We start from the raw sequence: 25,962 nt of genomic DNA on the forward strand, positions 1-25,962 counted from the left end.
TTGTCATGAAAGGACATTTGTCCAGGTGTCTCCAGGGCTTAGACAAACTAGCCCTCTAGACCTGTCATTTCCCTTCACTCACCAAGCAAGCATGTGGTTACTAATGAAAATCTTCAGGTTCTTTGATAGCAGGACACAACACCATGGATAGAGGATATAAGCATATGCTTATATGCCTCCAAATATGTCAACCTGAGTTATACCAAAAAAGTTCGAGGCCAAGAAACACGTTTTGGACTTTGGCAAATTCAACTTAGTAGAGTCTCTTGCCTGACAGCACCCCCACACCTCACCAAGTCTTTGGCCTTTCCATTCAAAAAAAATCTACAATTCTTCAATAAATCTTGGAGATATAGCCTAATAGTTTCTATGGAAAAGTTTGTATAAAGTTACAAATAACTAATTAAAAAATTTAAAAACCTCTTGTAATAATATTTTAAGTCAGGAGTTGTCTACATGTGTGCTATAATTTTAGGGCTGAATGTTGCTTTTCAAATACTAATTTTCATAAAACATGGTAAACTATGAATAGTGGCTGTGCCTCTGTGTTTTTTTAAAAAATATTCCTGTAACCATAATACCTCACTGTGGTTCTCAATCTTCTTGATCTGGCACCACCCCATAGCTCCCCAAGGACATTTGGAAATGTGGAGGGTGGGGATGGAAAGGAAGGAGCTTTCTCTTATCACAATCGCTAGGAGATGTTCCTGGTATGTAAGTCCTCCGGGCATACATAGTAAACATGCTGTAACATTGGGAAAAATCACACACAACACAGAACAACAAAGAACTGTCTTGTCCCAAAGGCAAATTGTATTTCTGTTGAGATACATTGTTCCTAGTCCCCTATGATGTAAGGATCGATTGTGACTTTCTGAGATTATGATTCAAAACAGAATGACACTGGAGGACTAAATGCATTTCTTGCTGCTAGATCAGAAAATGTCAAAAAGCATTACCAGTTTAACTATGCACTTCCATAATTAGTGTGTGTGTGTGTGTGTAGCTGAATTTGTAATGAGTTTATTTTTCAACAGGCTCTAAAAATAAAAAATATTTTCTCTCCTTTTTCAGTGGCTGAAAGCTGATGACATAGTCCTTGAGTCTGTAGGAAATGAAGTAAAATTCATTCTAGTTAATCTGATCAATCAAAGCATCCAAGTCAGATAGTTCACCTTGGCAACAAGGAATTGCAACATTAGAAATAAAGTCACCATCCTAACTGAGCTTGGCAGGGATCAGTCATTCTGTGTTTTTAATTATTCACACAACGTTTCTTTCCACCTGGCTTTATCAACCAAAGGTGACGGTATAGGAGGAACCTCTGAACACCCATGCATTTTCTAATTCAGTTACAAAGCCCAGCATTATATGCACACTTTGCTAATGTAGAAATAGGTTGAGCAACAAATAGAGGCTGATCAAATATCAGAGTGGGGCTGACCATTTACACAAAGGCATTCATTCCAGGCACCAATGCAGCTGGGTCTCACAGGCCTACCCGAGACAAAGAGTCTTCAACTGGAATCCTTTATGAGTGAGGTCTAAACCATCACACAATCAGTGGGCATTACAGCATCCAATCTTTTTAAATTCAGTGACCAAAGATCAGTCCCAACCAGTGAACTTTCTAATTGTTGCAAATGCCCTGTAAATGGCCGGTTTGTCCTACACCAAGGTTTTCAGGAGATAAAAGTTAATTCAGAAACAAAATTCTATGTGAAGTCAATGAAGCCTTTTCAAGAAACATTATTGAGATTTTTTAATCTCTTGCCAAAATGAAAATAAGAAAAAGTTAAATTTCTGTCCAACAATCTCAAAATCATCAAGATAAAGAAAAATAATCCAACCCCCAAAGCTAACAAAAGGCCCATTTACTATCTAACACCCTGGGTGGACTTTGAAGCCACGCTTCGCTAACAATCACTGTATTATGCCCATAGAATAATGCCAACCTGTTAGTGTGGGGTTTGTTCAATCAATTTGGAATTCAAATCAGAGTAAATCAGGATAGAATGCTGCCCTAACACCAACTCACTAAGGCTAATCAAACAGAAGAAAACACACACACAAAAAGTCTTCTTTCCAGGAGTAGTGAAAGCAAGATTAAAATTTAATAGAAGCAAACTCTGCCCACATTAGCCTAACTACATGGTACGTGGGAATTTTTTCAGAATGAAAGAAAACATGACTTTATGTGTGATTTATGTGTGATTCACAATGTCTCGCCTGTCCACACACCAATAATTCACAAAAGAACATATCCTTGTTTGCAAACTTTTCTTAAATTCTATAGGGTTTTAACTTAGAAATGTTAATGTGATAGAAACAAGCTGTAGAGAGTTTTAAAATATGCCTATATGTTTAAACATGTTTTTAAACAAAAGCGTGGACGTCTTTTTAGAATGACAAGCACAGCTGTACATTCCAATATAACTTCCCCATTACCAAAATACTTCGTAACTAAGGCCGCTGTTCCAGTGCCTTGAAAGCACTGGTGATCACAGCCCACTTTCTTGGTAGACAGAATTAGAAGCAATAAGATATTTAGGAACAAAATCATTAGAGAGTATGAGAAAAATATGATTGTGTCATTTTTATGAACTCTTTTAAAAGCTTTCCTCACAACCATCATAATCTCTCCTAGGAATTCCACATGTTCTGTCTCTCAGAGCCATTATCCCCTTAAACTGCCAAATTACGTCTGAGGCTACTTTCAGATTTTATCAAGTTTGAAATATTTCATTTGATTAGGGATAAGAAATCCTAGTCAACCTAAATTTCTAAATATAATATCAATACAAATACAAATAAGAGAAATAAAATTACAAAAGATATTTTCTCTTAAGATTCAGGAAGATAAATTATGATTAAATAGAAAACTTTTAAATGTCTATGGTTATACTTAAATTCAGTGTAGAAGAAATGTGTAAAACAAACCAATTCCATGCTTGTCCATGCAGTGAGTCATTTAACTCAGAAGATTTCTATGAATTTCATGGAATATATTGATATGAATTATTTATAACTCTTAAAAATTCAAGGAAAAATATTAAATTTAATTTGTAGAATTGATAACAATGGACTAACAGGAAATGTATATATCATTTAACAGCTATGTGGTTGATTAAAATATTACTAGTTTGAGAGAATGTTCGTTTCGAGATTGATTAAGCTATACTAATTTTTAAAATCACTCTTCGAATTCTGAGCACTTAAACCAAAAGACTTCTAATCCTCTACAAATTTATAGAATGCAATGGAAAATTGATATAATACCAGAGTTCTAGGAGTCAAAGATCTCATAACTATGATCATAAATAATAATTATCTTCTATTTATATCAATACAATCTTTTCAATGAATTATTATTCTATTTCAGGTTGTAATATTTGAAGTGCAAGTGTGGAAACACATTCAGTGAAATATAATGAAAACTCAAGACAAAATTGTGACACTGTTACATTTAAGAAATCAGTTTTCTAATAACAATGATGAGTGGTCTCCTATGAACCATAGAAGGGCAATCTAACATTGATGAAGTAAAGTTATTCTGCCTACACGTAATAGAAACTCATTGAAGGTGAACGGCAATTTGCTTCATGCAAACTCTGGTCTCATGCCACTAATTCGCTTGCCTTGGCTTTTTGCATGCCAGCCTTCCATGGTCTTTCTTTGTTCTTGAACTTGGTCTGTTCTGTCTTCATATAGAGCCTTAACACAGCACTTTCCTGAATCTGGGCTTGGCTTCTTGCCCTCTCCAATCTTTTCCTAGCATTTCTTCAAGGGAACTTTCTCTGACATTGCCACTAGGTCTCAGAGCACTTTTTATTTTTTTTTTTTTAATCTGAACTTTTCTTTCTTGGCACTACTCACATTTTTGCTAAATATTTGATGGAGGAAATAATGTTTAATAGCTATGGGCACTGCCATAATGTAAACTCCAATAGAGACCGAATTATACCTAATTCATATAATGTTATGTCCCTAGAATTTAGCACAATGTCTGAAATGTAGTGTTTAACTGAATGGATAGAGTGAATGAGGGGAAAGAGAAAATGAGCAAAGTACCAAAGTGGCTTTTAAGATAGCTGGACTTGATAACTTTGGGATAGAGAAGTTTGAAGATTCAATTGTAACACCTAAATATTATAATTTGTCTAGAACATATATCACGTTTATGGCCGTAAATATGTACCTCATTTGATTAATGCCAGACTGCTAATTTTATGGTCCGAACACTGTTATAAGAAAATTATACTTTCTTACTTTTTCTTTTGCCAATGCACACAGTCTTGGTTTTCCATCTGTATTTTGTTAAACTATGTTTTCTGCACGTTCTTTCAGTTTAAATATTGTTTATTCTTTCATTGAGCAAATATCTTTTGAATACCTACTTAACCAAATACCTAGGAATACCTACCTAACCAAATCAAGGTAGTATTTCAGAGATTGCTCTGAGTGTACTAGTTAAGTAGAAAGAATTATTATTTATAATTCCTGAAAGGAGAGCTTCTATTCTTAGAATTCTTATGCTAAATCAATATTCAACCAGGGTCAAATTATGTGACTTATTAAAAGTCAGTTAATGTCTCAGAGAATCAGTTCTGTGTATATAAAGAAAGATTTGGGTAATATTGGAAGACTTTGAGATCATTTTGATCTCTAAAGTAATGTAATTTCAGTTTATAATTAAGACTTATGTTGAGGGATTTCAAATTTAAAAAACTGACAATATAAGTAGCAAAGCAAAAGTAGGATTCAGTAAATAGCTTTCAATTTCATTCATTAAAAGACCAGGACAAAGAAAATATAACATATATTTTTCTACTCACCAGAAAAAGGGAGTGCATGATTGTGAAATTGTAGAAACTTTTAATAAAATTTTCCTTCTTTCTTTATGAGAAGGGTTAGCCATAATCATGTAAACTGGAAATACGCTGCCTAGAAAGAGAACACAGAGAGCCCAACCAACAGAAAGCAATCGAAGAATATTTTAAAATGCAAGATGAATTTAAAACATCAGGAAGAAATCTTAACCTTGGAGAACGCTTGAAGATCTGTTTTTAAAATAAGGGAGAAGGGTTAGAGAAGATTTGTTCTTGAGTAGAAGTATCTTTAATGTTTCTCAGAGGAATCAAGCTTCCAACCAAACATCTTTTCAGTTCAGGACCAGATGTGATTGTAGGGGAGAGGAAGTTGCTACACCCAATGCTAAGGAACACATAGTAAGAGAGTATGGGGCAGAGGGAGGGCAGAGACTGCCACGTAAACATCAACCATTTAGAATGTGAAAGACATAAGACTGTACCCTTTTCTAACAAGATTTCAATGCATATTTTCCATGAGGTTTCCATGCATATATAGGAACCAAACTGGATTATTCATTTATTCGTCAACCTTTCATCAACTCCTTCTGAAGGGCTACCCATCCTCTTAGCTCATAAAACCTTTCATGATCTCTGATCTGATGTGCTCTGAACTATCATAGAACTTGACACCTACCTAACAAGTCCCACCTTATATCAAAGTTGTCGATGTATTTGTCATATTCCTTCCTTCCCATCTCATCCCTGCCTGGTTTTGTACAGTCTAACACTAAGTTCTATTTACTTTTATCTACTGCAGGTAATAGCATAGAACTTTTTCTATGCAATGTGCTCAATCAATGTTTCTTGATTTCTAGAGTTGACTACCCATTACGAGAGACACTGGGGAATCACAGTTGTCAATCTGCTCAGCAGCCAAAACCTAGTTCAGGTGTCTTTGAGAAGTTTTTCAAAGACCTATTACAGGGATCTGTAAGAAGAAAATAGTACCTTGTTCTTATTCCCCTTCAAATCTCTTAGAATACATACAATAAGAAAGGAAATCTCTTTAAAGAATAGTGTACTGGGAAAAACATATTCTGGACACTGTCATTTGGTTAATCTGGGTTTCATGTGGAAGATGAGTGGTCTGGATTAAGTATATTTAATTTTTCTTGCACTAAAGTGTAATGATTTAAATAACATCGTGTTATAACCTGGAAGAAAGAACGTGCTACTCTGTTACACTAAATACCACAGAAAATGACAAGCAGAAAATGTATAGGGCAGTTTTCAGCCAGAACACTGGGTTCTCCTACATGATTTTTCTGAAGACAGAGACATTACAAGTACACTGTGTCACTAGGTCACCGTCTCTGTCATCTGATTTAGACATGTATCCCATATGTTCTACACAACTGCTGCAAAGTAAACTCCTTAAGGAATTCAAATAATTGAAATGGAGAGGGTTAGTTTTTGTTGGCAATCTATGGAATATCAATTTAAAGGTAGCATTTGAATATTCAAGTGTTCTTATCAAGATATGTATTTTATTATTCCATTATTGTACTTTCATTCTACTTAAAGAATTTAAATTGTACAGATTTAACAAAGTTCATATTTTTTAAAGGAGAAAAATTAGAATGCAGAGTGCTTCACATAGGATTGACAATACTTTAAAGGTCAGTGTCCAGAGAAAATCAGATGACAAGTGCATTGTTTTTTTAGTCCTTGATTCTTCTCAGAATTCCTCATAGGAAAATCTGTAGCTCTACATGCTAGTTCAGAAATGAATTAAAAAAAAAAAAAAAAAGATACTTTCTTCCTACTCTGCTATCTATTTATTCATATTTTTATAAATATTTGGAAGTAATTTTACATCTATATCTGAATATTAAAAATACAATGTTTTAACATACAATATAGTTTTATAAGTCATGCATATAAAATAGTACTATTAAGAAAACTTTATAATATAGTGATTGCCTGCCTTAAAGGAAAATGGAATTATCAAACAATAAGGCTGGTTTTAAATTGTGCATAGAACCAGTAATTGTGTATTTAAGGCAATTAAAGGATTTATTGAATCTTGGTTAAAAGCAGATTCACAATGAATTAAAGAATAAAGTGTAATTTATTTGGTGCTACTTTGTAAATGCTTCTTATCTACAAATCATCTCACCATATCATATACAATATACTTTCAATTACAACTCAAACATAAAATAATCTACAAAATCACATGGCTATCATCAATATACAGTGATTATATTTTTAAAAGAAAGAAAATTAGCATTTAATTAAGTCAAGGTGCAGTAACTCCAAATAAAATATTAGCACCATACCAGATAAAATGATCTAAAACTACTGACCTCCTTATACTTCTTAAATAACTAAATATAAACATTTTTTTCAAAGCACAAATATTAATTTGCAAAGTCAGTTCTACAGTAGTTAATATTTCTTTTTTGCATTTATTTTCCAGTAAGGAAAAATACAAAGTAAAAACTTTCACAGGGTATGAAAATCAAACGAACAAATCTAACCAAATCAAATGTCCTTCAGCAATGAGTTCCAACAGAAGCAAAAGTGGACATTTCACGGCGTATGGTACTAAAAGGTGAGAGTTCCAGTTCTGTGGTATACTCGTTGTCATTGTCGTCGCTGGTCACTGTTGAAGACTTCTGAATGCACTCATCACAGCAACAGCAGCAGCACTCCATAAAGGCCCGACTGAAGGGTTTGCACAGACAGAAAAGGAGGACTGGTGTGACACAGGACTTAAAGAACAACAGGAACTGGCTGATGATATTAAGAAGATCCATTGTCTGCTGGGAAACCCCCGTGGCCATATAGGCAGTAACAATGTTGCAGATATTTTCAGGAATAATGCAAAATCCATATAAAATGGTCAGAGCCACTACTGTGCAGTTCATCTGGCTTTCTAACTGAATCTGACGCTTATTCCCTCTGGTACAGGCCTTCTCTGCTTTGCGGATTTTCCTTGCAGTCACTAAGGAGCAGGTGATGGTGAAAAGCGTGGGCAGACAGAAGTAACAGCCGAAATACCACCAGAGCCGCGCACTGTCGTAGGTAAGGGCTAAAACATAGACGGTGTCCGGTAAGTCAGGGGAGATCTTTATAACACAGCGCTCCGCGGGAGCTCGGCCGCTGAAGCCCAAATCCTCCTTGCTCAGCTGGCGAAGGACGACTTCGGGAAGCGCCAACAGGAGAGCGCCAACCCATATGACGGCAAGTTTGGCAGTTGTCGAAGAACAGTTTTCAATCATTTCATAGTACATCTGTACGTTGGTGGCAGCACGGAAGCGATCTATACACAGAGCACACAAGGTGAAGGTCGTGACCCCCAGAGATGCGACCTATGGGAGGAACACAGAATGCAGTTATCCTGGGTGAGCTCTGAAAAAGATCAAAACACTAGGCGATAAATAACGGATTAGCGAAAGAGTAAAGAAAAAAAAAAGGAGAACAGTTTTCTGGAATAAAAAGACATGGGTAACTGGGTCAGTGAGTTCAGCCGAATCATTTTAAGGATGAAAACTGAAAATAAGAAAACAAAATGTAGTGGTTCTGGGTCGTGCAGTCAAAAAAATTGTACAGCTGGAAGAATCTATAAGGATAGTATTTTATTATGCATAAGAACACAGAGACTCCAAGAATTTCAGTCACCATGAAAATGCCTGCCACCTGGCCATCTAGATAGGGAATAGGATAATTGAGTGTATCCCATTTTCATTACTGAAAAAGACGGCCATGTTTCCCAGTGTGGGGGGCAGTGGCATGCCTCACACGGCACACGATCAAGAGCCAATTGTTTCCCACAAACTAGATGATAGAGATCTCCAGTTTCTCCTAAATGCAAAATCAAGTATTTAAATATTATTTTCACATACATTTATGGAAAACAAGGAAGAGAAATTCTCCAGAGGTCAACATCAATGAGAAAACTAATTTCAAACAGGTCAGTGGCTGCCCAGCACACTCCTGTCCCACGCTGTATGTTTGCCTAGGGGCATCTGCCAATTCTGATGAGATTTTCAAGTGGGTTTTAGCCAGAGGGATGGAGCCAAGTGGCCAGGTACACAGAGGTTGAAATCAAACCAAGGATCAATATGAGTGGGAATTAAATCAAAGATCCCCTTATAAATTTGGAACACCCCAAATAGTGACATCTTTGTCAGTAGAAAGAGGAAAAGGAATCACGGGAGATAGTGGAGAAACTTGTCTGCATTTTACGATTTGGATCTGGATGGATGGGGGAGGGGAGGAGAAAAGCAAATTCTAACCAGGAGACTGAATTCACACTGGACTAAAGCCAGAATTCACACCATCTGCGAGGTTCGTGGAAACACAAAACACAGTTTTAAATTGTCTCAGGCACCTGACAGAAGCAAACACAAAACCTCTCTGGAAGAATTCACTTCAAAACTAGGCCTCAGAGAAATCGCATAGATAAAAATTTCAGGGAACATGGATTAAAAATCACAATATGCAAGAGACAATCCTCCACTATGAGCTTCTGTGCCACAGGAAACAAATTACAGAATCAGACATAAGTACATTTATCATGAAATAAAAATGATCATCACATTTAAAGAAATATGAGATCCGAGAATGTCAAAGAAAATAAGACATATAAAAAATGAAAATATGCATAAAGGAGCCAAATAGAACATCTAAGTAAAACTTAGTTACTCAGAGTTTTTTAATCTGAAAACCTCAGATCAGAAAACTCTGATGCTGACCACACAGAGCACTGTATTCAAAGAGGAATCGCTCTTATGTACATATGGTCCAGACATCTCACAGCGTCCGCAGGCAACATTCAACACAAGTGCACATTTATCGATATCGACTCTATGCCATGCGCTCTGCTAGGTGATGCAGATATAGCAAGGAACGAGAAGCAGGTTTTCCCCTCAAGGAGGTAATAGTCAACCAAGAGGGCACGGTGGTTCTCAAAGTCACAAGGTAAACACAGCGATCATCCAGGAGCATCAAATTTACTCAACTATTTGGGGGAAAATGGAAATGATTTAATGTTTAATAAATGGTGTCATTATTAATATATTTAAACAAGGACAATGAATAGAAGGTAAAATATTCATGAGGATTAAGATTAAACTGGAGACCAAAAGAAAACTCCCTAGGTGGATGGGATGCTCTGGCCTGCATCCCAGGCACCTGGGTATGTGCATCACTCTCCCCTGTCAGCTAGCGAGACTGTTTAAGAAGCACAGCTATAGGTCACAGCATGGCAAAGGGGCAAGAACAAACAGCTATATATAATGAAAATGTCTAATTTTTGTACAACTCAAAGGGATCATGTTGACAAAAGAAAAACCATTTGTCATAACAATTTTAGCACTTGAAACATAAGTTGTTTACCTACTACATTCAAGCTGTCACTGTCCCCAGAATGACAGCAACTTGCCTTGTGGATTCTATGAGAGCTCCAACATCAAATATTCTCTCCTCTTCTTACACACTACACATTAGTCAGTGTTTCCTACTTCTAATATGGAAAATAAGAACATTGTATCTATGTCCTGATTAGTCTCTAATTAGAGGAGACAGTCTGAAAAAGAAATATAATTAGGGGTTAACTATATGAAAACCAAAAATGAAGAAAAAAAGTGTGGAAAACAAAAGTCTACATCGGTGTAGATCAAGAGGTCATGGTTGTGCTTAGTCACAATTCTCATTCTACAAAATCGTCAGAAAGTTTCCTATAAACACCAGTATAAGAAATGTCAATCTAATATGACTGCCAAAAAAAGTCATTTTTACATTCACTTTTTGAAAATTAACTTTCAAATTAATAAATTGTTCACCTTGATGAAAATTTATTTTGCATCTATGCTAGAGACTCAGAATAATTCTTAAAATTGAAGTCCATACTGTACAACTGTCTTAAGATAAGATTATATTTGTTTAATGTCAGTAAATGCCACACTTTGAATGGAAATCTGAGAAGTACTTGGCATTTTCTCAAGATCTACATCAAACAGAACTAAGTGGAAGTTTCGGGACTCTAGTCTATAGATTTTTGAAACTTTACACTTATATATTAGTTTTTCAAATGTTTTGATTCATTTTCTATAAGAATGCAAAACAAAACAAAACAAAACAAAACATACCTCAAATTATCTAATAGACACAAATCCCCAGCAAGGCTTTCTGTGCAGTCTTCATTAAAGCAAATCTTTGCAAGTTTCTTTGTCATTACGTATCCTGAGTCAATCCACAATACAAAGGTATGAAGATTTATATTTTCCATTCTTTCTAAATTATAAATAACATTTCAATTAAAAGGATAGCTTGATGATATAAAATACTAGAGATTCTAGGAGAGGCAGTCTCTTAGAGGCTTGGAACATCTATTTGCTTGGTAATTTTTTTACCATTATTTACAAAGAACACGCAAAGGATAGAATCCTCCCTCCTATTAATCTCCCTAATTTTAAAATTCAGATTTAAAATCTGGACCAATTGCCACAAGAGTTAGCCTTTTTATACCTAACTCCAAGTCAGTAGCATGAGAAGTATTCCGAAGCGTTTCACGGGAAGTAATAGCAAATGAATGTGGGTGGATGTGTATTAAGACGGGTGTGTTAGATTGCTACTCCATAGACATCATAAACTGTTGCATATCTACTCTTAATTAGAAGATAGTCACTGCTTCAAAAAGCAAAAAAGAGTTTCTAAGTTCTATATATTTTGTCTTACATGATAACAGAAGCCAGGACAAATTTTAAACAAGATTTACATGTGTTCCAACTTTTTGCTCAGCATTTCTTCTGCACGGTATTTTATTTGAAGGTGCTCAGTTCTTTAGTCATATTCCCCAAAGCTTTCATACTGAGTCAGAACTTCAGATACGTCTGATTTGTAATCCTCTTGATGAGTCATGGGGTGAGGAAACCTTCTCAATTTTCATACACTAATTTCAGGAAGCTCCTACATCCAGCTTCCTGTTTTCAAACTGTACTTCTCTCTGACAGTATTCACTGCCATCAGGATCCAGCTGAAACAGGGTGAACTGTCCAGGAAGGTCACAAGAGCTACAGAGAGAGTTGTTAAATGATCCTCTAGGAAAACGCTGCCCTAACTGCAGAGAGCGAGTACAACGCAGTTGCCAATAGCAACCGCAGGCCAAACACTAGTCCTAGATATCTACTCCCTCCTGCTGCCACTGCCTGCAGTGTTATTACTTCAGATGTTTTTCCGTAAATTCACTTATGCACTCTATTTTATGATGTGAACGAACTAGAAAGGTACAAAGCCCCTGCTCAGCGCTTTCCCAAATTATTTACAGAAGACTGTAAATATCTATAAAGAGTTAACTGCATACCTCAGAAATTAATCGATAAAAATCATCTGGGTAATGGATGGTAGGCTAATTTCTGCCTACTCAGATATGAAATCTATCCATGTAATTAAAATTGCTAAGTGTTGGGGTAACATGAAAAGATTTCTATCACAGTTTTTAAATATACTTGTTTACACACAGCTCATTAGAAATTCTACCAAGATGAATAGTCCAATTATATGCAATTATAAAACTGTATCATGAATGCTGGATCTTCTGCATTTAATGACCATATCTGATTACTAAAATTCAATATCACTATGAAATATGCTCTTGGGAGTAAGCTGTTAAACATTAGCTCAGATGGTTAGTTCTTTGAAGCAACATCCTAAGAGATGAAATGAGTAAGATGCAATCTCTTATTAATTAAACTGCAATGGGAGGAATAATTAACATCAACAAAAGCAGAACTGTAAACACTTTTAATAGACAAGACTATTAATTTTGAGAATCGAGCTCAGAGGAAAGCTGGGAATAGAAATTTTTAACTGTTTGGCAAAACAAGATACTAAGCTTTTGAGGGGATTGTCATCAAAATACAGAAGCAAGGGAACCAGAATTGACAACCCTAAAATCTTCCTTTCGAACAGCGGTGTTCTGCTCTGCTTCGTGTCCCACAGCAACAATGGTAAAACTCCTTCACCCCTGCCCAGGCAGCATCCCGAGCAGTGAGGCTTCCAGCAGCTGCAGGCACTGGCAGCAGTGAGTGCTTCAAGGCACCACCAGGCGACAGGAGCAGGAGATGTAGAGACCTGAGCATGCTGGTGGAGAAGCGGCAGCTGTGGGGCCATTCATTCTCTCCACTGTTCGAGTTTCTACTGCAATATAAGCTTCACGCCATGAGGAAACCTGTGCCACCACTTTGTATTGCATTAAACCCCTATTCCTGCAAAATGATACAAAGAAAGAGCATACAGATACTTTGTGAAAAAGTCATCAATGAAGATCCTGTGTGTTAGCTATGGCTCCAGAAGCTTAACTGCAGACAGACAAATAAGAAGGCATTATGAATGAGAGTAAACTCATTCAGACAACACAGATCGCATAAGGTCCAGCTCTTAACCAACTAGTGATAAGCCTCATATAAATCAGTGGTAACACTAATGGGTGAGAAAAGGGCCAATGTGCTTCCAAAAAAATTTCTTTTAGATGAAACTGAATCTTCATGCTTTATAAGCACAGCAAAGCAACTAGAATACACTGATTTTTGTGGAATGGGGAAATCTCTAACCAAAGTCATGACTACTGTCCTCTAACCTAACCTATTTTACCTCAAAAGATGTTTAAGTGCATCTGTTTTTGTGCTGTCCTTTGTATACAAGTAACTCTCAAAACAAGGGCATTATTGTTAAGAAAACCCATTCATTTGGGCCATGAATGATTATCTATTATAAGTCCGTGGTTACAGGGCTAACAATCAGTCAGGAAAAAAAAGCAGGAGGAGCACAGGGTAGAGTTTCCTTTGAAACACTAAATGGCTTGAGTTTGTGTGCTTTTGGCTTTCTCTTACATTTTCCATAATCCTCATCCTGGTGGCACTTCCCCACGAAACAGACCACTTCTCCAGGGTAAATTCCCCACAAAAGAGACACTTCTTTGAGCACCAGTGGGGACAGCATGTTTATCAAAGCCACCGTCTATGAGACTGTTGTGAATGAGATGGCCTTTAATCAAAAGGTCTTCATTTCTGAGTGCATGCAAATCACGATGCTACGGCAGTGGGCAGTGATGCACTTGGGGTGTTTCTAAACCAAAACAAGGTGAGTGGGAGAGATCTGTCTCACTTCTTACAAGCATGCACACATCTCTGAAATGAAACAGAGCTTTTCACTGCCATTTTTCCACAAAGAGAAGGCTTCTTACTTTTATCGGTATTACTGGGATTTAATTCGATATATCCCATATCATAAATAACCATTTATTTCAATTATGCTGGGGCTATTTCACCTTTATGTGAATCCCAATGTCACAAGAAAAATATTTTGAAAGCATCAACTGTCATTAGTGCCCCATTGTCCATCTTCCTCTCTCTTGCTTAAGCTTGGTAACATGTTCTTACTTATTTTAAAAACAATCAAGACTATTAAAAGCTAATTTGTCATCCCAAAACTTACCTTGATTTTGTAAATCTTTCTTTACCTTTATAGTCCCACCTTGACATAAGGTTTTCTACCAGTTGTGACTTTTGAGTTCTGTAGCACAGTACATTTCTTTTGTAATAATAATAAATAAAAATCATTTTACTATAACTTGTCTAAAATGTTATACTTTAATGATAAATGTGGCAATGCTCATTAGCATAAGATTGCAAATGAAGCAAGATTAACATCATTTGTCTTAAGATGGAAAAGTCATCTATTGGAATCGCCAGGTCTTAAGAAAGTTATTTATTCCATATTTATTCTCAGTAATTAAAAATTCATTTTAAAATGTAATATTTCCCCCCAAAAGTCCACATTCCATTTTCAATTATTAGTATTATTATGATGTTTCCAATCAATCTTCAAACGACCTAGAATTTCTGTTTTTCACCTAGGGGGTTCTGATGAGTTTCCAAAGAATATTAACAAATTTTCACATATTTTTGCTGTGACCAATAATGTTGATTTGCATGATGATGAACCTATACTGAAAACAAAATTAGACTTCGCCTCATCCATTTGTGCTTGGGTAATTGTGATTCTAATGATATTGAGTCATAATGAAAAGCACATTTTTAAGACAAAATTTCTCTGCTTTTAACCAAAAGTCCCATGGTAGTCTGTTAAGGAAGTAGTACTCTTTCTCATTCAATCCTCTTACAAAAGGCAAATATCTCTAAATGTCACATTTTGCTGTGAATCAGTTAACAAGATGCTTTTCCTATATAGGAGCTATCTGATCCAAGGAGAAGACAGCACACATAGGAGGAAAGGCCAAAGGTAGGGAGGGAGTGATGGGGAGGCAGTAAAAATGGTGGCCCGAGTACAGTCATAGACCTCATGAAAATGACTCACTCTAGGCAAGAATCAAGTCAGTGACTTTGGCCTCATTAATGCTATGAACCACTCAAGTGTGCTGACAACTGAAAACTATAATAAATTCACAAACTTAAAGTATTCTGTCTCAAGGGTAAGCCTGGTCATATCCTGTGTTTTATGGGAGTTTTATGGAATAGTATCTATACCTACATTGCAAATAGAAAGACCCTATATTTGAGGTCGCAGCAATCCCATTCTCCACTCTACCTTGAAATTGTAGATGAGATCATTCTTCTGGCACAAAGAATACCATTCTAATTAGGATACTTAAGAGTTAGCCTTGGCAACAAGGTTGAGTTAATTATGGAACCCTGGCAGGTCAATTCTTGGGAAGTAAAATGACAGGAGGAACCCTGAAGGATGGGAGCAGGTTGCAGTGCCAGAAACAAACCTTCTGCCTTCTCATTCCTCTCTCCCCACAGCCCACATCCCAGGCACAGATCCCTGTGCATCCACGTGACACTGTTAAATCTATTGCATCCCACAGGAAAGAGCTATTAAAGGTGAAAACATTCCATCAAGGTCTGGGCAGTATAAAGGCAAAGGACAAGGTAGACCCTCACCTATTCAGCCTTGGGTAGATAAGCTCAGATCTATTTTGCTTCTGCAGACATATCTGCTTTTCTTTTTCACAGTTGAAGGATGCTTTGCTGACATAACCAGATACCCTGGCAGCCCTCAGGAACTCAGGATAAGTCCTCAGTCTGATTGTGTGCTTGAGAAATTAATCCAGTTCTTGGGAAAGCATTCTTTATGCTTTCCTTCCTTCACTCTGTAATAGGATCTAAAGTACCTCCCTTGACAGCCTTTCTTCCTAGGTTCTCTAAGGTCAAAGTAAATAATAGATATGTCTTTGAGATTTCCAGGAGAAAGGGACTGAATTTAATGTATGGTTATTACATTGCTAAATAAACCAATCATTTAAGTAAAATTTTAAACTTTGATTTAATTAATGTCCTTGTAACTAACAAAGAGTAACAATTCTAAAGCACAGATGGTAATCTTGTATATTTTATTCTAAATAATAATTAAATATTTAATAATATTTAGAATAATCCTGTATTGTAAAGAAAAGTTTTAGGGCTGTCCTATCTACCTAGTTATCTTGCCAATTATTCCTATGGGCCTTTTATTCCAGAAAAGATTGAAACAACAAGAAAGCAAGAATTAAAAGATTTTGATGGTTATAACTTTTCACCACAAATCTAGGCCATACGGAATTTATGAATACTAACTGTAAGAATATGATTCAAAAAGATTTAGAGAGAGCACAGTTTTCACTTTAATTTCTCCATATTTGGTCATAACCAAGTATAACTGTGAGCTGATCCATTCAATGGCCATTCCTAAATTTCCATAATGTCTTGTTTAAACCCCTAGTATAGTATTCATCACATGGTAAAACATTATTTTACCCTTCTGTAACTTGAGTATCAGTAACTCATCTATGTTATTCATCTCTGGAAACTTTTTCCCCTCTTTCCCTCCCCCTTCATTACTGTCCCTTCCTAACACTGTGTCTATCATAGAAGAAAAGCCCAATAAATGTTTGATGAATGAATGGATAGTAAATAAATGAATGAATGATGACATATATGGAAAAAGATTATAGAACATAATGAATAATTCACACTGTTCTTTAATTGGCTATTGGATACTGCTGTTTTATATGTAATCCTTAAAAGCAGAATGTCAACTAATATCTCTAGAAAGGGAAGTAAAGAAAAATCATCTTCCTATTTATATATCATTGATGATCTTTAGGTAAGGATGATATTCTTATTACCATCAATGTTTAGGAAATTATTTGAATTTCACATTTGAATATCATAAAGTTTTTATTTCTTATGTGGAACCCAAATTCAGTAAATTTCACTATACACTGTTCATAAATGGAGATATAATAAGAGCACACTCTGTAACTTTTTTTTCTGCAGGAGTTATCAGCTAAATATTTTTACTTGGGAATGTAGAAAATGATTATAAAGGAATTAATGGGAATTCATGAAATATTTTTCAGCACCATTATCATACATTGAGTCTATTTCCTCTGAGAATATTATTAGTAACTTTCAAATTGCTCATAAAACTATATGTTTCCACTTAAAAGTCCCTTAGAATACCTAATGGCTAATCTACCACTCAAGCAAATTTACTATCTGCCATGATAAATGTGCTATTACTTGAATGTAGGGGTTCTGGAGAAATCTGTGTAGAATCTCATACCTGTGTAGTAATATCATCTCCAATTTCCAGTACCTTCCTTTTTTACTGCTTAGTGCAAACTATAGTCTCAGGCAATGAAAGAGCCATTTGCTTCACTCAGCTTAAAACCAGTATTTCCAAAGCCATTGGAGAATCTGGCTCTTTTCATCACAAAAGATTCTAGATCTTTCACAAATCATTCCTAGTCCTCATGTAGGAATCTTATATCCCAGTAAAATAAGAAATACAGTTAGCGCTGGGATTATCTTAGAACTATTTGACATCTTTACTACCAAACACCATGAAGATGTGAGTTCTTTAAACTAAGGAGGAGCCTATGTTATTCAAAACCTTCAATATTGGTACAAACAGAAATAAATATTTAGCAGTAGATCTGAATCAGATAATACACTGACTCCGGTTGGCTTCCATCAAGTAATGAGCAAAGAGCTGTTCCAGTTGCCACATTCAATGCCTGAATTATTTGGCTTTAATCATATGTTAGATCCTTAAGGGTATGGTGTGGTAGTAAACTCCTCTGCCATTCTCCTACCGTAATCCACACCCAGAACTCCATTCCTCTTCTTCTCCCTCTCCTTCTCTCTCTCATTTTCCACATACAACGATTGCTTCAAGTACAGTTTTTTTTCTGGTCACTGTCTCATAAACCAGTTTAAAATTATGTCTATTTAGGGTAGACCCATCCACCCAGATTTCTTTCTCTCCTATCTCTCTTTCCGACCATCCCATCTGCCCTTGGTCCTTATGGGACTTATCACTAGGCCACAAAGCCATCGTAATCCTAGAATAGAAAGAAAGAAGTTATCAACTCCAGTGGTTCCCAGTATATGCCTACTCATAGCAATATTAAGTATGATAAAACTCTCTTTCTAGTAATAGGTCCTGGAAACTGGGTTCTCTCCTCAAGCCTTATATCAACAAATTGAAATTTAAAAAAAAAAAAGAGTCAAATGCAAATTGCTAAGAACTGTAATTTCTGCTGAAGAAATGCCTCCTATTTTTCTACACAAACTCAATCTCTCCAAAATTCTACTACCTTCTTGAGATTATGCTGATTCTCAAGTTGTAGGGGAAAAAAAACTGCAGTAGAAAAGGAAAAGGCAAAAGAGAAGATGGGAGATAAAATTTGTAAAGATCAACATAAATGAATTGTGGTTACTATGGACAATAGTATAGAGATTCCTGAAAAAATTAAAAATAGAACTACCATATGATCCAGCAATTCCACTTCTGGGAAATAACCCAAAGAAAACAAAAACACTAACTTGAAAAAATATATGCACCCTCATGTTCATTGCAGCATTAATTACAATAGCCAAGATATAGAAACAACCTTGTCTATTGACAGATGAATGGATAAATTGTGATACACACACACACACACACACACACACACACACACACACACACTGAAATATTATTCAGCCATAAAAAAAGAATGAAATCTTGTCATTTACAACAACACGGATGAACCTCAAAGGCATTATGCTAAGTGAAATAAGTCAGATGAAGACAAATAAGCATGATCTCACTTAAATGTGGAATCTAAAACAAAAACAAAAACAAAACACCAACAATAACAACAACAATAAAAACAAGCTCATAGATACAGAGAACAGACTGATGATTGCCAGAGGGCGGAGGCTGAGGTGGAAGAAATGACTGAAGGGAGTCAAAAAGTACAAACTTCCAGTTATGAAAGAAATGACTCATGGGGATATAATGTGCAGCATGATGACTACAGGTAATAATACTGGAACACAACATATTTAAAAGTTGTTAAGAAAGCAGATTTTAAAGTTCTCATCACAAAAAATGTTTTGAAACTATGTGACAGATAGTAACTAGACAGTGTGTTAATTATTTTACAGTGTATAAAATATCAAATCATTATGCTGTAGTCTTAAAACTAATATAATATTATATGTCAATTATACCTCAAGAAAAATAAAAATAAATAAAAATTAATTGTGGATAAAAATTTTAAATAATTGATTTTTAAAAAATTCAAACATTAGAAAAGGCATAATGGATTATAATAAAAAATGGTAAATCATACATTATATATCAATAAGAGGGTGTGTGGTAAAAAAAAAAAAAGAATAGCCAACAAATAAATATAAGAAAGTAAAGAAAAGGCAAAATCTAGATAACAAAAGGAGATAAATGTCAAATATTTTTAGAAGTCTTTTTGTCAAGAAGAAAGATTAAGAAGAAGTGGATTTTGGAAAACATTTAAACAAATGTAATATATTTGTAAAGTCCTTTGCCAATCTAAAATACTTCATTATTTCAAGAACATAAAATGTAATCTATATATCTTTATTTGATCATTAAAATAACCATATTTGGCACTTTAAAAGGTGCAGTTGTCGCAGATTATTGAAACTTTAAAAAATTTAATGAACTACCACCAACTGTGGAACTTACTGTCAATTTATGAGAAACAAGATAAAACAAGATAAACATGTGGTGCTTATTATTTTTTCCTGTCTATTGGATATGTTCTTTTAAAAGATGCCAAGGAGCAGAAATTTAAGAAAACCTCTCACTGAACCCCTTCTGCCTCACGGATGTTTGTTGAATAAGTAAACATCAGCATCAAGTGTTGGGACAGATCCTGGTTGCCACTGACTACAATGCTTGGGATGGTCATTTCTCTTCTCTGAGCCTCATCTTTAAAATCAGAGGGTTGGATTAGATTGCCATCTGGTTCTAATTTAACATGATAATTCAAAAGCTCCTGTAGTGGAGGCTGTGGTTCCCCACCCAGATTGCCTCCCCACAAAAGTCTTTCCTTCAGGAATGAAGTGCTGAGACCCCGACCACTGGGACTATTGGTAATTGATGGCTCTTAGCGGCATCCCTCTCTATGAACTGCCCTTGACCAAAGAGATCCACCCACCTCAAGTTATGCCCCCTGCCTAGGAGCCACTGGCATCCAATGACTGGTCCCTTAGGGGACATAAAGTCTGAGCTCCCTTGCCTCAATTCAGGATACCCGTGCAGGGCCACCCCAGCCTTAAATTTCCCTGTGGTGTAAGCTGAGGTCTTTGTGGCATCTGCAACACAGTTCAACTTCTCCCTTTGCCCAGTCCTGCTTCTTTCATTCCTTATCAGGTGTTGAACTTGATACACATCCCAAAAAGCCTCCTACAAGCAAACCTCGACATTAGGGTCTGTATTAGGGGGGTAGGGGGAACTGCCATGGAACAAGCACTAAATCTCTGTGACATGTGAAAATAACAGTGCCTCCTGGAGGCAGAAATGCTTTATTTTGAGATTTGGACTGTACTTTTTGTTCTCATAATCAGAATTTATGCAGCTGATACTACTGTCCAATAATTATTTTCACAAAGTATGTGAAAACATTATAAAATTACTTCAGAAGAATAGAATTAGGTAGAAACGTAGAAACACATTCTACATTTTGGATTGAAGATTAAGATTTTCATTCATTACCTTTACAGTAAAAATGCATAGTATAGTCTAATTTTTCCAGAAAAAAAAAATGAGTGAAGCTTTTTTTCCAAACTGTTGTTTCTCTAGGAAAAATAAAGCCTGGTGCCAATTACTAAAAAAAATAGGTCTATAGAGAGGAAAAATCATAGAGAGCAAAAATAACAATAATTGTGTTAATAATAAGAGAAGTGGTAAAAACAAAACAGTCTTCCTTAAGAGAATTAAATTGGAAAATGAAATACAAATAAAATACAATATACATTTTTTTAAATCTTTAGAATTAAAAAGAAAATTAAAACCTACACAATAAATGCCATCACTCAAAACTCACAGGTATCGTTAAAATAAGCAAAGTTTTTATATTCTTTTCTGAATTTGGATGGGATTCTTCCTTTTAATGTTTTTTTCAAGAACTTTGGTAAATTTTTTTCCTTCCCAAGGGTTTTTTTTTTTTTTCCCCTGAATTCTTTATTGTTTTTTCCTCTACTAATAACAGTTTCTACATGTCTGGTACATTCAAGACAAGCCAATACACTCCTGTTCACTTTAGAGTTTACTTTTGTGTCTTTCTTGCATATGTCAATTTCTTCTGCATTATTCAAACGATCAGAGAAATTTTAAATTGAAATTGACTTGTAAAAGGCAACTGGTAGACGCATATTCTCTAACAAATTCAACTACCTCTTCTGCAGTTCAAAAATGAACTGTCGACCAAATAAATTAGATGTTTGAGAACTACTTGGAGCTTGGCAACAAGAGAAATCCTAGATCTTGGTAAAGTAGCAACAGCTGATTTAGCAAGCATGGAATGATTCTGCTTCTGATCCCTGCCAGGATAACAGGGTCTTATTTACTGCCTCTTGCCTTGGTTGTTCTAAGCAGGTACTGTTTTCTGTTTACTTATTCCCTAGCTTTAGGCCCTGGAACAATGTTGAACATAGTGTCACTGGCCCTGGTGCCAGACAGAATCAGGGGCTCTCGAATATTTACAGTTTCCCTTCTTCTGCTTCCATAAATGAAACAGACAGTCTGAATGGAGGAAATCAAGGGCCAGCTGGCTAAAAACACAACTGGCAACAAAGCACTTGGGCTCCTTCCAAGAGCTGGCGTTTAAAGAGAGGCCATTTAAAGAGCTAATTCCAACTACCATAATAATGGTGCAGGACACTAGGATGAAACAGTAAAATTTTACTCAGAAATATTTTTGTTTCCAAAGTTTAGAACCTCTTACATGTCCCCTCTTCTTAAGATATTTTTTTGTCTTAGAATCAATCTCTTAAAATAGCCAATTCCTTTAACTTTAACGAATGACAAATATATATTATATACTTTGAGAATGGTCAATAAATTCTGTGCCTTGACGGCCAAAGTGTTATTTTTGCTTAGCCCATACATACAAATAAATAAAATTGTTAAGAAATTGAGAAGAAAAAAGAAACACGACGTAAGAATTTAGATGGAACTACATGGCAGACAGCCAAAACACTTAAAGTAACTTGGGAGGTTATTAATATATCATGAGGCCAATTGACAAAGAAAGACAGATTTCCTTTGTTAAATAAAATAAAATATTATTCCAATTTTGATATTTAAGAAAAAATGCAATAATATTCTTGCGGAGAAATCATGTTGAAGCACTAGTAATCTATTAGATAAATGATACAGGTTTTTTCCTTGCTGAGTTCTAATAATGACAACCATGGACTGGCCATTTATTAACCCTAGAATCTCTGATAGGTGCCAAATCAGAAATATATATGACACTCTATTTAGAGAGATAAATTTAAAACCGAAACAATTCTATACATTGAATCATAATTCATTCACAACCTGGGAACAGGTGAGTTGGAAGGTGAGTGAACAAAGCTGCCCCTTCAATAGATAGACAGATAGACAAACAGACAGACAGAAGCATAATAATTGGCAAGAGAAATAGAGGGACCCAGAGAAAAAGTGAAGGAGTTCAGAGACAGGTAGGTGCGTGGAGCAGTAGTTCTCATGCTATAAATCCCGGAAGTGAGTAAAGCCATTAGCTTGAGACCCCCTGGGAGGCGTTACCTCGAGGTAGGGCACGATCTTGCAGGAGAAGTCCTCCAGCAGCCACTTCTTCGTCAGCTCGTGAAAGATGACGAGCGGAAGGCAGAAGAAGATGATGAGAAAGTCCCAGAAGGCCAGGTTGGCCAAGAGGGAGTTGGAGATGCTCCGCATGTAGTAGTTGTGACACACGATGCACATCACCGCCAGGTTGCCAATGATGCCGATCCCAAAGATCACCACCGACAAGCACATGACCGCATAGGCTCCGTATGACTCCTGGGTCAGCGGGTAGAAGGGATTCTTAAGTCGCAAGCGCCGGTTCGTGCTATTTCCTCTGCGGGGACCCCCGCGTTCGTGAACTCCATCACCTGAGGATCCATTCTGGGCCAGCGCTCGGCCGGGGGCTGCAATCGTCCGCCCTTCGTGTCCCAATGGTCCGTTGACCGTCTTGGGTGGGGAGTTGTGGTGGGAACCCTGGAGTTTCCCGACTTTCCTCGGCCAGTAATAAAGGTCGCTGGCTCCAGGTTCCGTCCTCACACTCGGCTCCGGGCTGCGCCCGGAAATGCCAGAGCCTCTCGGACCCTTTTCTCTCTCTTCTGAGGTCTGAAAGAAGAGATGGAAGGCAGAGGGGTTTCCTCTCCCCAAAGTTCCAGGGGTCTCCTGACCCCGGGCCCCTTTCCACTTCCAAGCGCCAGGCGGCCTGGCTGGAGGTCCCGAGGGCTCAGCTGCAGACGCCTCCGCCCCTTTGCCCGCACCTGAGTCACCGCCCCGGGCCGCCGCTAGGTCCCACGAGTGCGCCGCGCGCCCCGCAGCCTCCCGCTCCTCCTCCTTGGGCGCACGGGTGAGCAGGTCTTCTGCAAAATTCTCCAGTCTCCAAGTGTCCTTGGTGCGACGTTGGTTCAGTGCAGGTGAACAGCTTTCCCCCAGACAAGTTCCGTTCCTGGGCGCAGGGACGGACCCGAGGGCAGGAGAGGCAGAAACATTGAGCAGGAGCAGAAGCAGCAGCCGCGAGATGCAGGCGAGAGGCGCTCCTGGGGCCCGCATGGCTGGGTGAGGGCGCACCCGGTAGCCGCGGCTCCTACTTAGGACCAACACCTGCTGCCTAAGTTGCTGCTGAGGGTTAGACACATGTCGCACACTCACCCCCGCCGGGGCAGCTGGGTTCGGGAGATTACGGGGAGGTGGGGGGATGGGTCTTGGGGTCACAACCCTCCTGCTTTACAATCCTTCCTCGTTTGACGTCCCGTGCATTTCTCAGCCAAATCCAACCCGACCGCTGCGTATCCCCAAGGTACAGAGAGGGACTCGCTGCTCCCGGTGGCTGACCTTGAAAAGTTGCAACCAACACCTGACTGTTGATTAATGTTGCGACTGGGAGAAGCCTGGACGAAGCCCCACGCTCCTCCCTGCCTTTGGGTGATTGCCTTCTTGGTAACGGTAGCTCTGCCTATTTACATCCTTTCGATATTGCTTTATCCAGTAGCGAGCCGAGGTCGCTAAGGGGAAAGAAAAACAAATTCCCCTCCTCCGGATGACTAGTAGCTGCAAGCCTGCTCCCCGCTCGCTGGAAACAGGTTGCAAACAGCCAGACGCAGCGCAGATGCGCCCAGAAAACTCTTGCTCCCCTCACCCCAGCGACTAGCGAGGCTACTGCTGCCCAGGAGAAGCGGGGTTCGAAACCCGAGGCCACTGTCAAAGTTGCTTCTCCTCGCGCTCAAAGTTGACCAGGGGGCGGCGGGGGCTTCGGGGCGGCGTGTCCTCGCCGAGAAGGGACTCGGTGGTGGGGGTGGGGAGGGCGGGCGGTGCTCCTCGGTGGACAGTGCCGGCGGCCGCAGGAGCTTGTTGCTGCGACAGCGGGAGCAGCCTGGGCGGAGAGTGTGGTGCCTGGAACCGCCGCGAGCGAGGCGGTGCATGGCCGGGGAGGGGAGGTGGCCCGGCCTCTCCCCGCCGCTCCAGCCGCTGCGCGCGCGGGCGACACCGAGCGCTCCGCTCCTCGCCTCCTCTGCCTCCTCCGAGAGATGCTGGTTTGTGGGGAGACGGGATCCCCTGGTGGTTTACGACTCACTAATCCCACACACGTTTCATTCAAGCCCGTTGTAGCGGCTTTCACTCCTGGGAACTGGAAGCCGGGAAGGAACAAGGGCGGAGGCGCGGAGCCTGCGCGGCTCGAAGCTAGGGATTGGCGGGACACGTTAATTCCCCAGATGTCGGAACCGGCCGGACAGGTCCCGGAGCCCGGAGAAGAAGGAGGAGGAGAGAGACCCGAGTGATCTCTTCCAATCCGCTGCGGCGGTGCGCATGCCCAGGCCTCGGGCCCCAGGGAGTAGAAAGGTGAGGCGCTCACTTCCTCACGTACTTTCAAGAGCTGAGACTAGAGAGAAAGGGAGATCTGAGGTTTCAACCAGAGAGAAATGAGAAGTTCGAGGAATAGGATGCAAAATGAGAATGCTCAGTATATACCATTACCTTTAAAACTGAGTTAGGCAGCACCCTACCAGGGGTTACTTAGAACCATCTAGAGCACAATGAAAGTAGCTTTATTTGATAAAGTAGTGGGAAATGACTGGGGTGTGGGTGGGGGGATATTAACTTACATAGAACTCCCAGCATGACTGACCATGCCTTTCCAACGTTTATGCTAAACCCTACACCCCTGCCACAGTTGTCAGGATATAGCTTTTAGACAAATATCAGACAAATTAAGGGAGAAAATGATAGTGAAAGATATAAGCACATTTTGAAATGAAAACAACAACAACAACAACATCGAAGGAGACAGGATAAAATACAATGAAAAATATGATACCAATTATAGTAGATAGAATAATGGCCCTCCAAAAGATATCCACATTATAATTTCTAATACCTGTGAAAATGGCAAAAGGACCTTTGCAGATGTGGTTCAGTGAAAATTTTTGAGATGGGGAGACTATCAAGGATTATCCAGGTGGGTGCATCGAAATCACAAAAGTCCTTACAAGAAGGAGGCAGGAAGGCTAGAGTGAAATGGGGCCAC

At 38.2% G+C, this 25,962-nt stretch overlaps 1 protein-coding gene across 1 annotated transcript; it reads right to left on the reverse strand.

The window, feature by feature from the left end:
• Nucleotides 1-6,923: 6,923 nt before the first annotated feature.
• On the reverse strand, nt 6,924-24,628 carry GPR37 (G protein-coupled receptor 37). The gene is made up of 2 exons (XM_011357175.1): nt 22,968-24,628; nt 6,924-8,188 (listed from the first exon to the last, which is right to left on the reverse strand). Exons 1-2 carry the CDS (start codon nt 23,988-23,990, stop codon nt 7,370-7,372), a joined length of 1,842 nt encoding a protein of 613 aa, XP_011355477.1. The 5' UTR covers nt 23,991-24,628; the 3' UTR covers nt 6,924-7,369.
• Between the last annotated feature and the right edge of the window lie 1,334 nt (nt 24,629-25,962).

This window comes from Pteropus vampyrus, unplaced genomic scaffold (assembly GCF_000151845.1).
Source record: "Pteropus vampyrus isolate Shadow unplaced genomic scaffold, Pvam_2.0 Scaffold33, whole genome shotgun sequence".
Classification (NCBI taxonomy): Eukaryota; Metazoa; Chordata; class Mammalia; order Chiroptera; family Pteropodidae; genus Pteropus; species Pteropus vampyrus.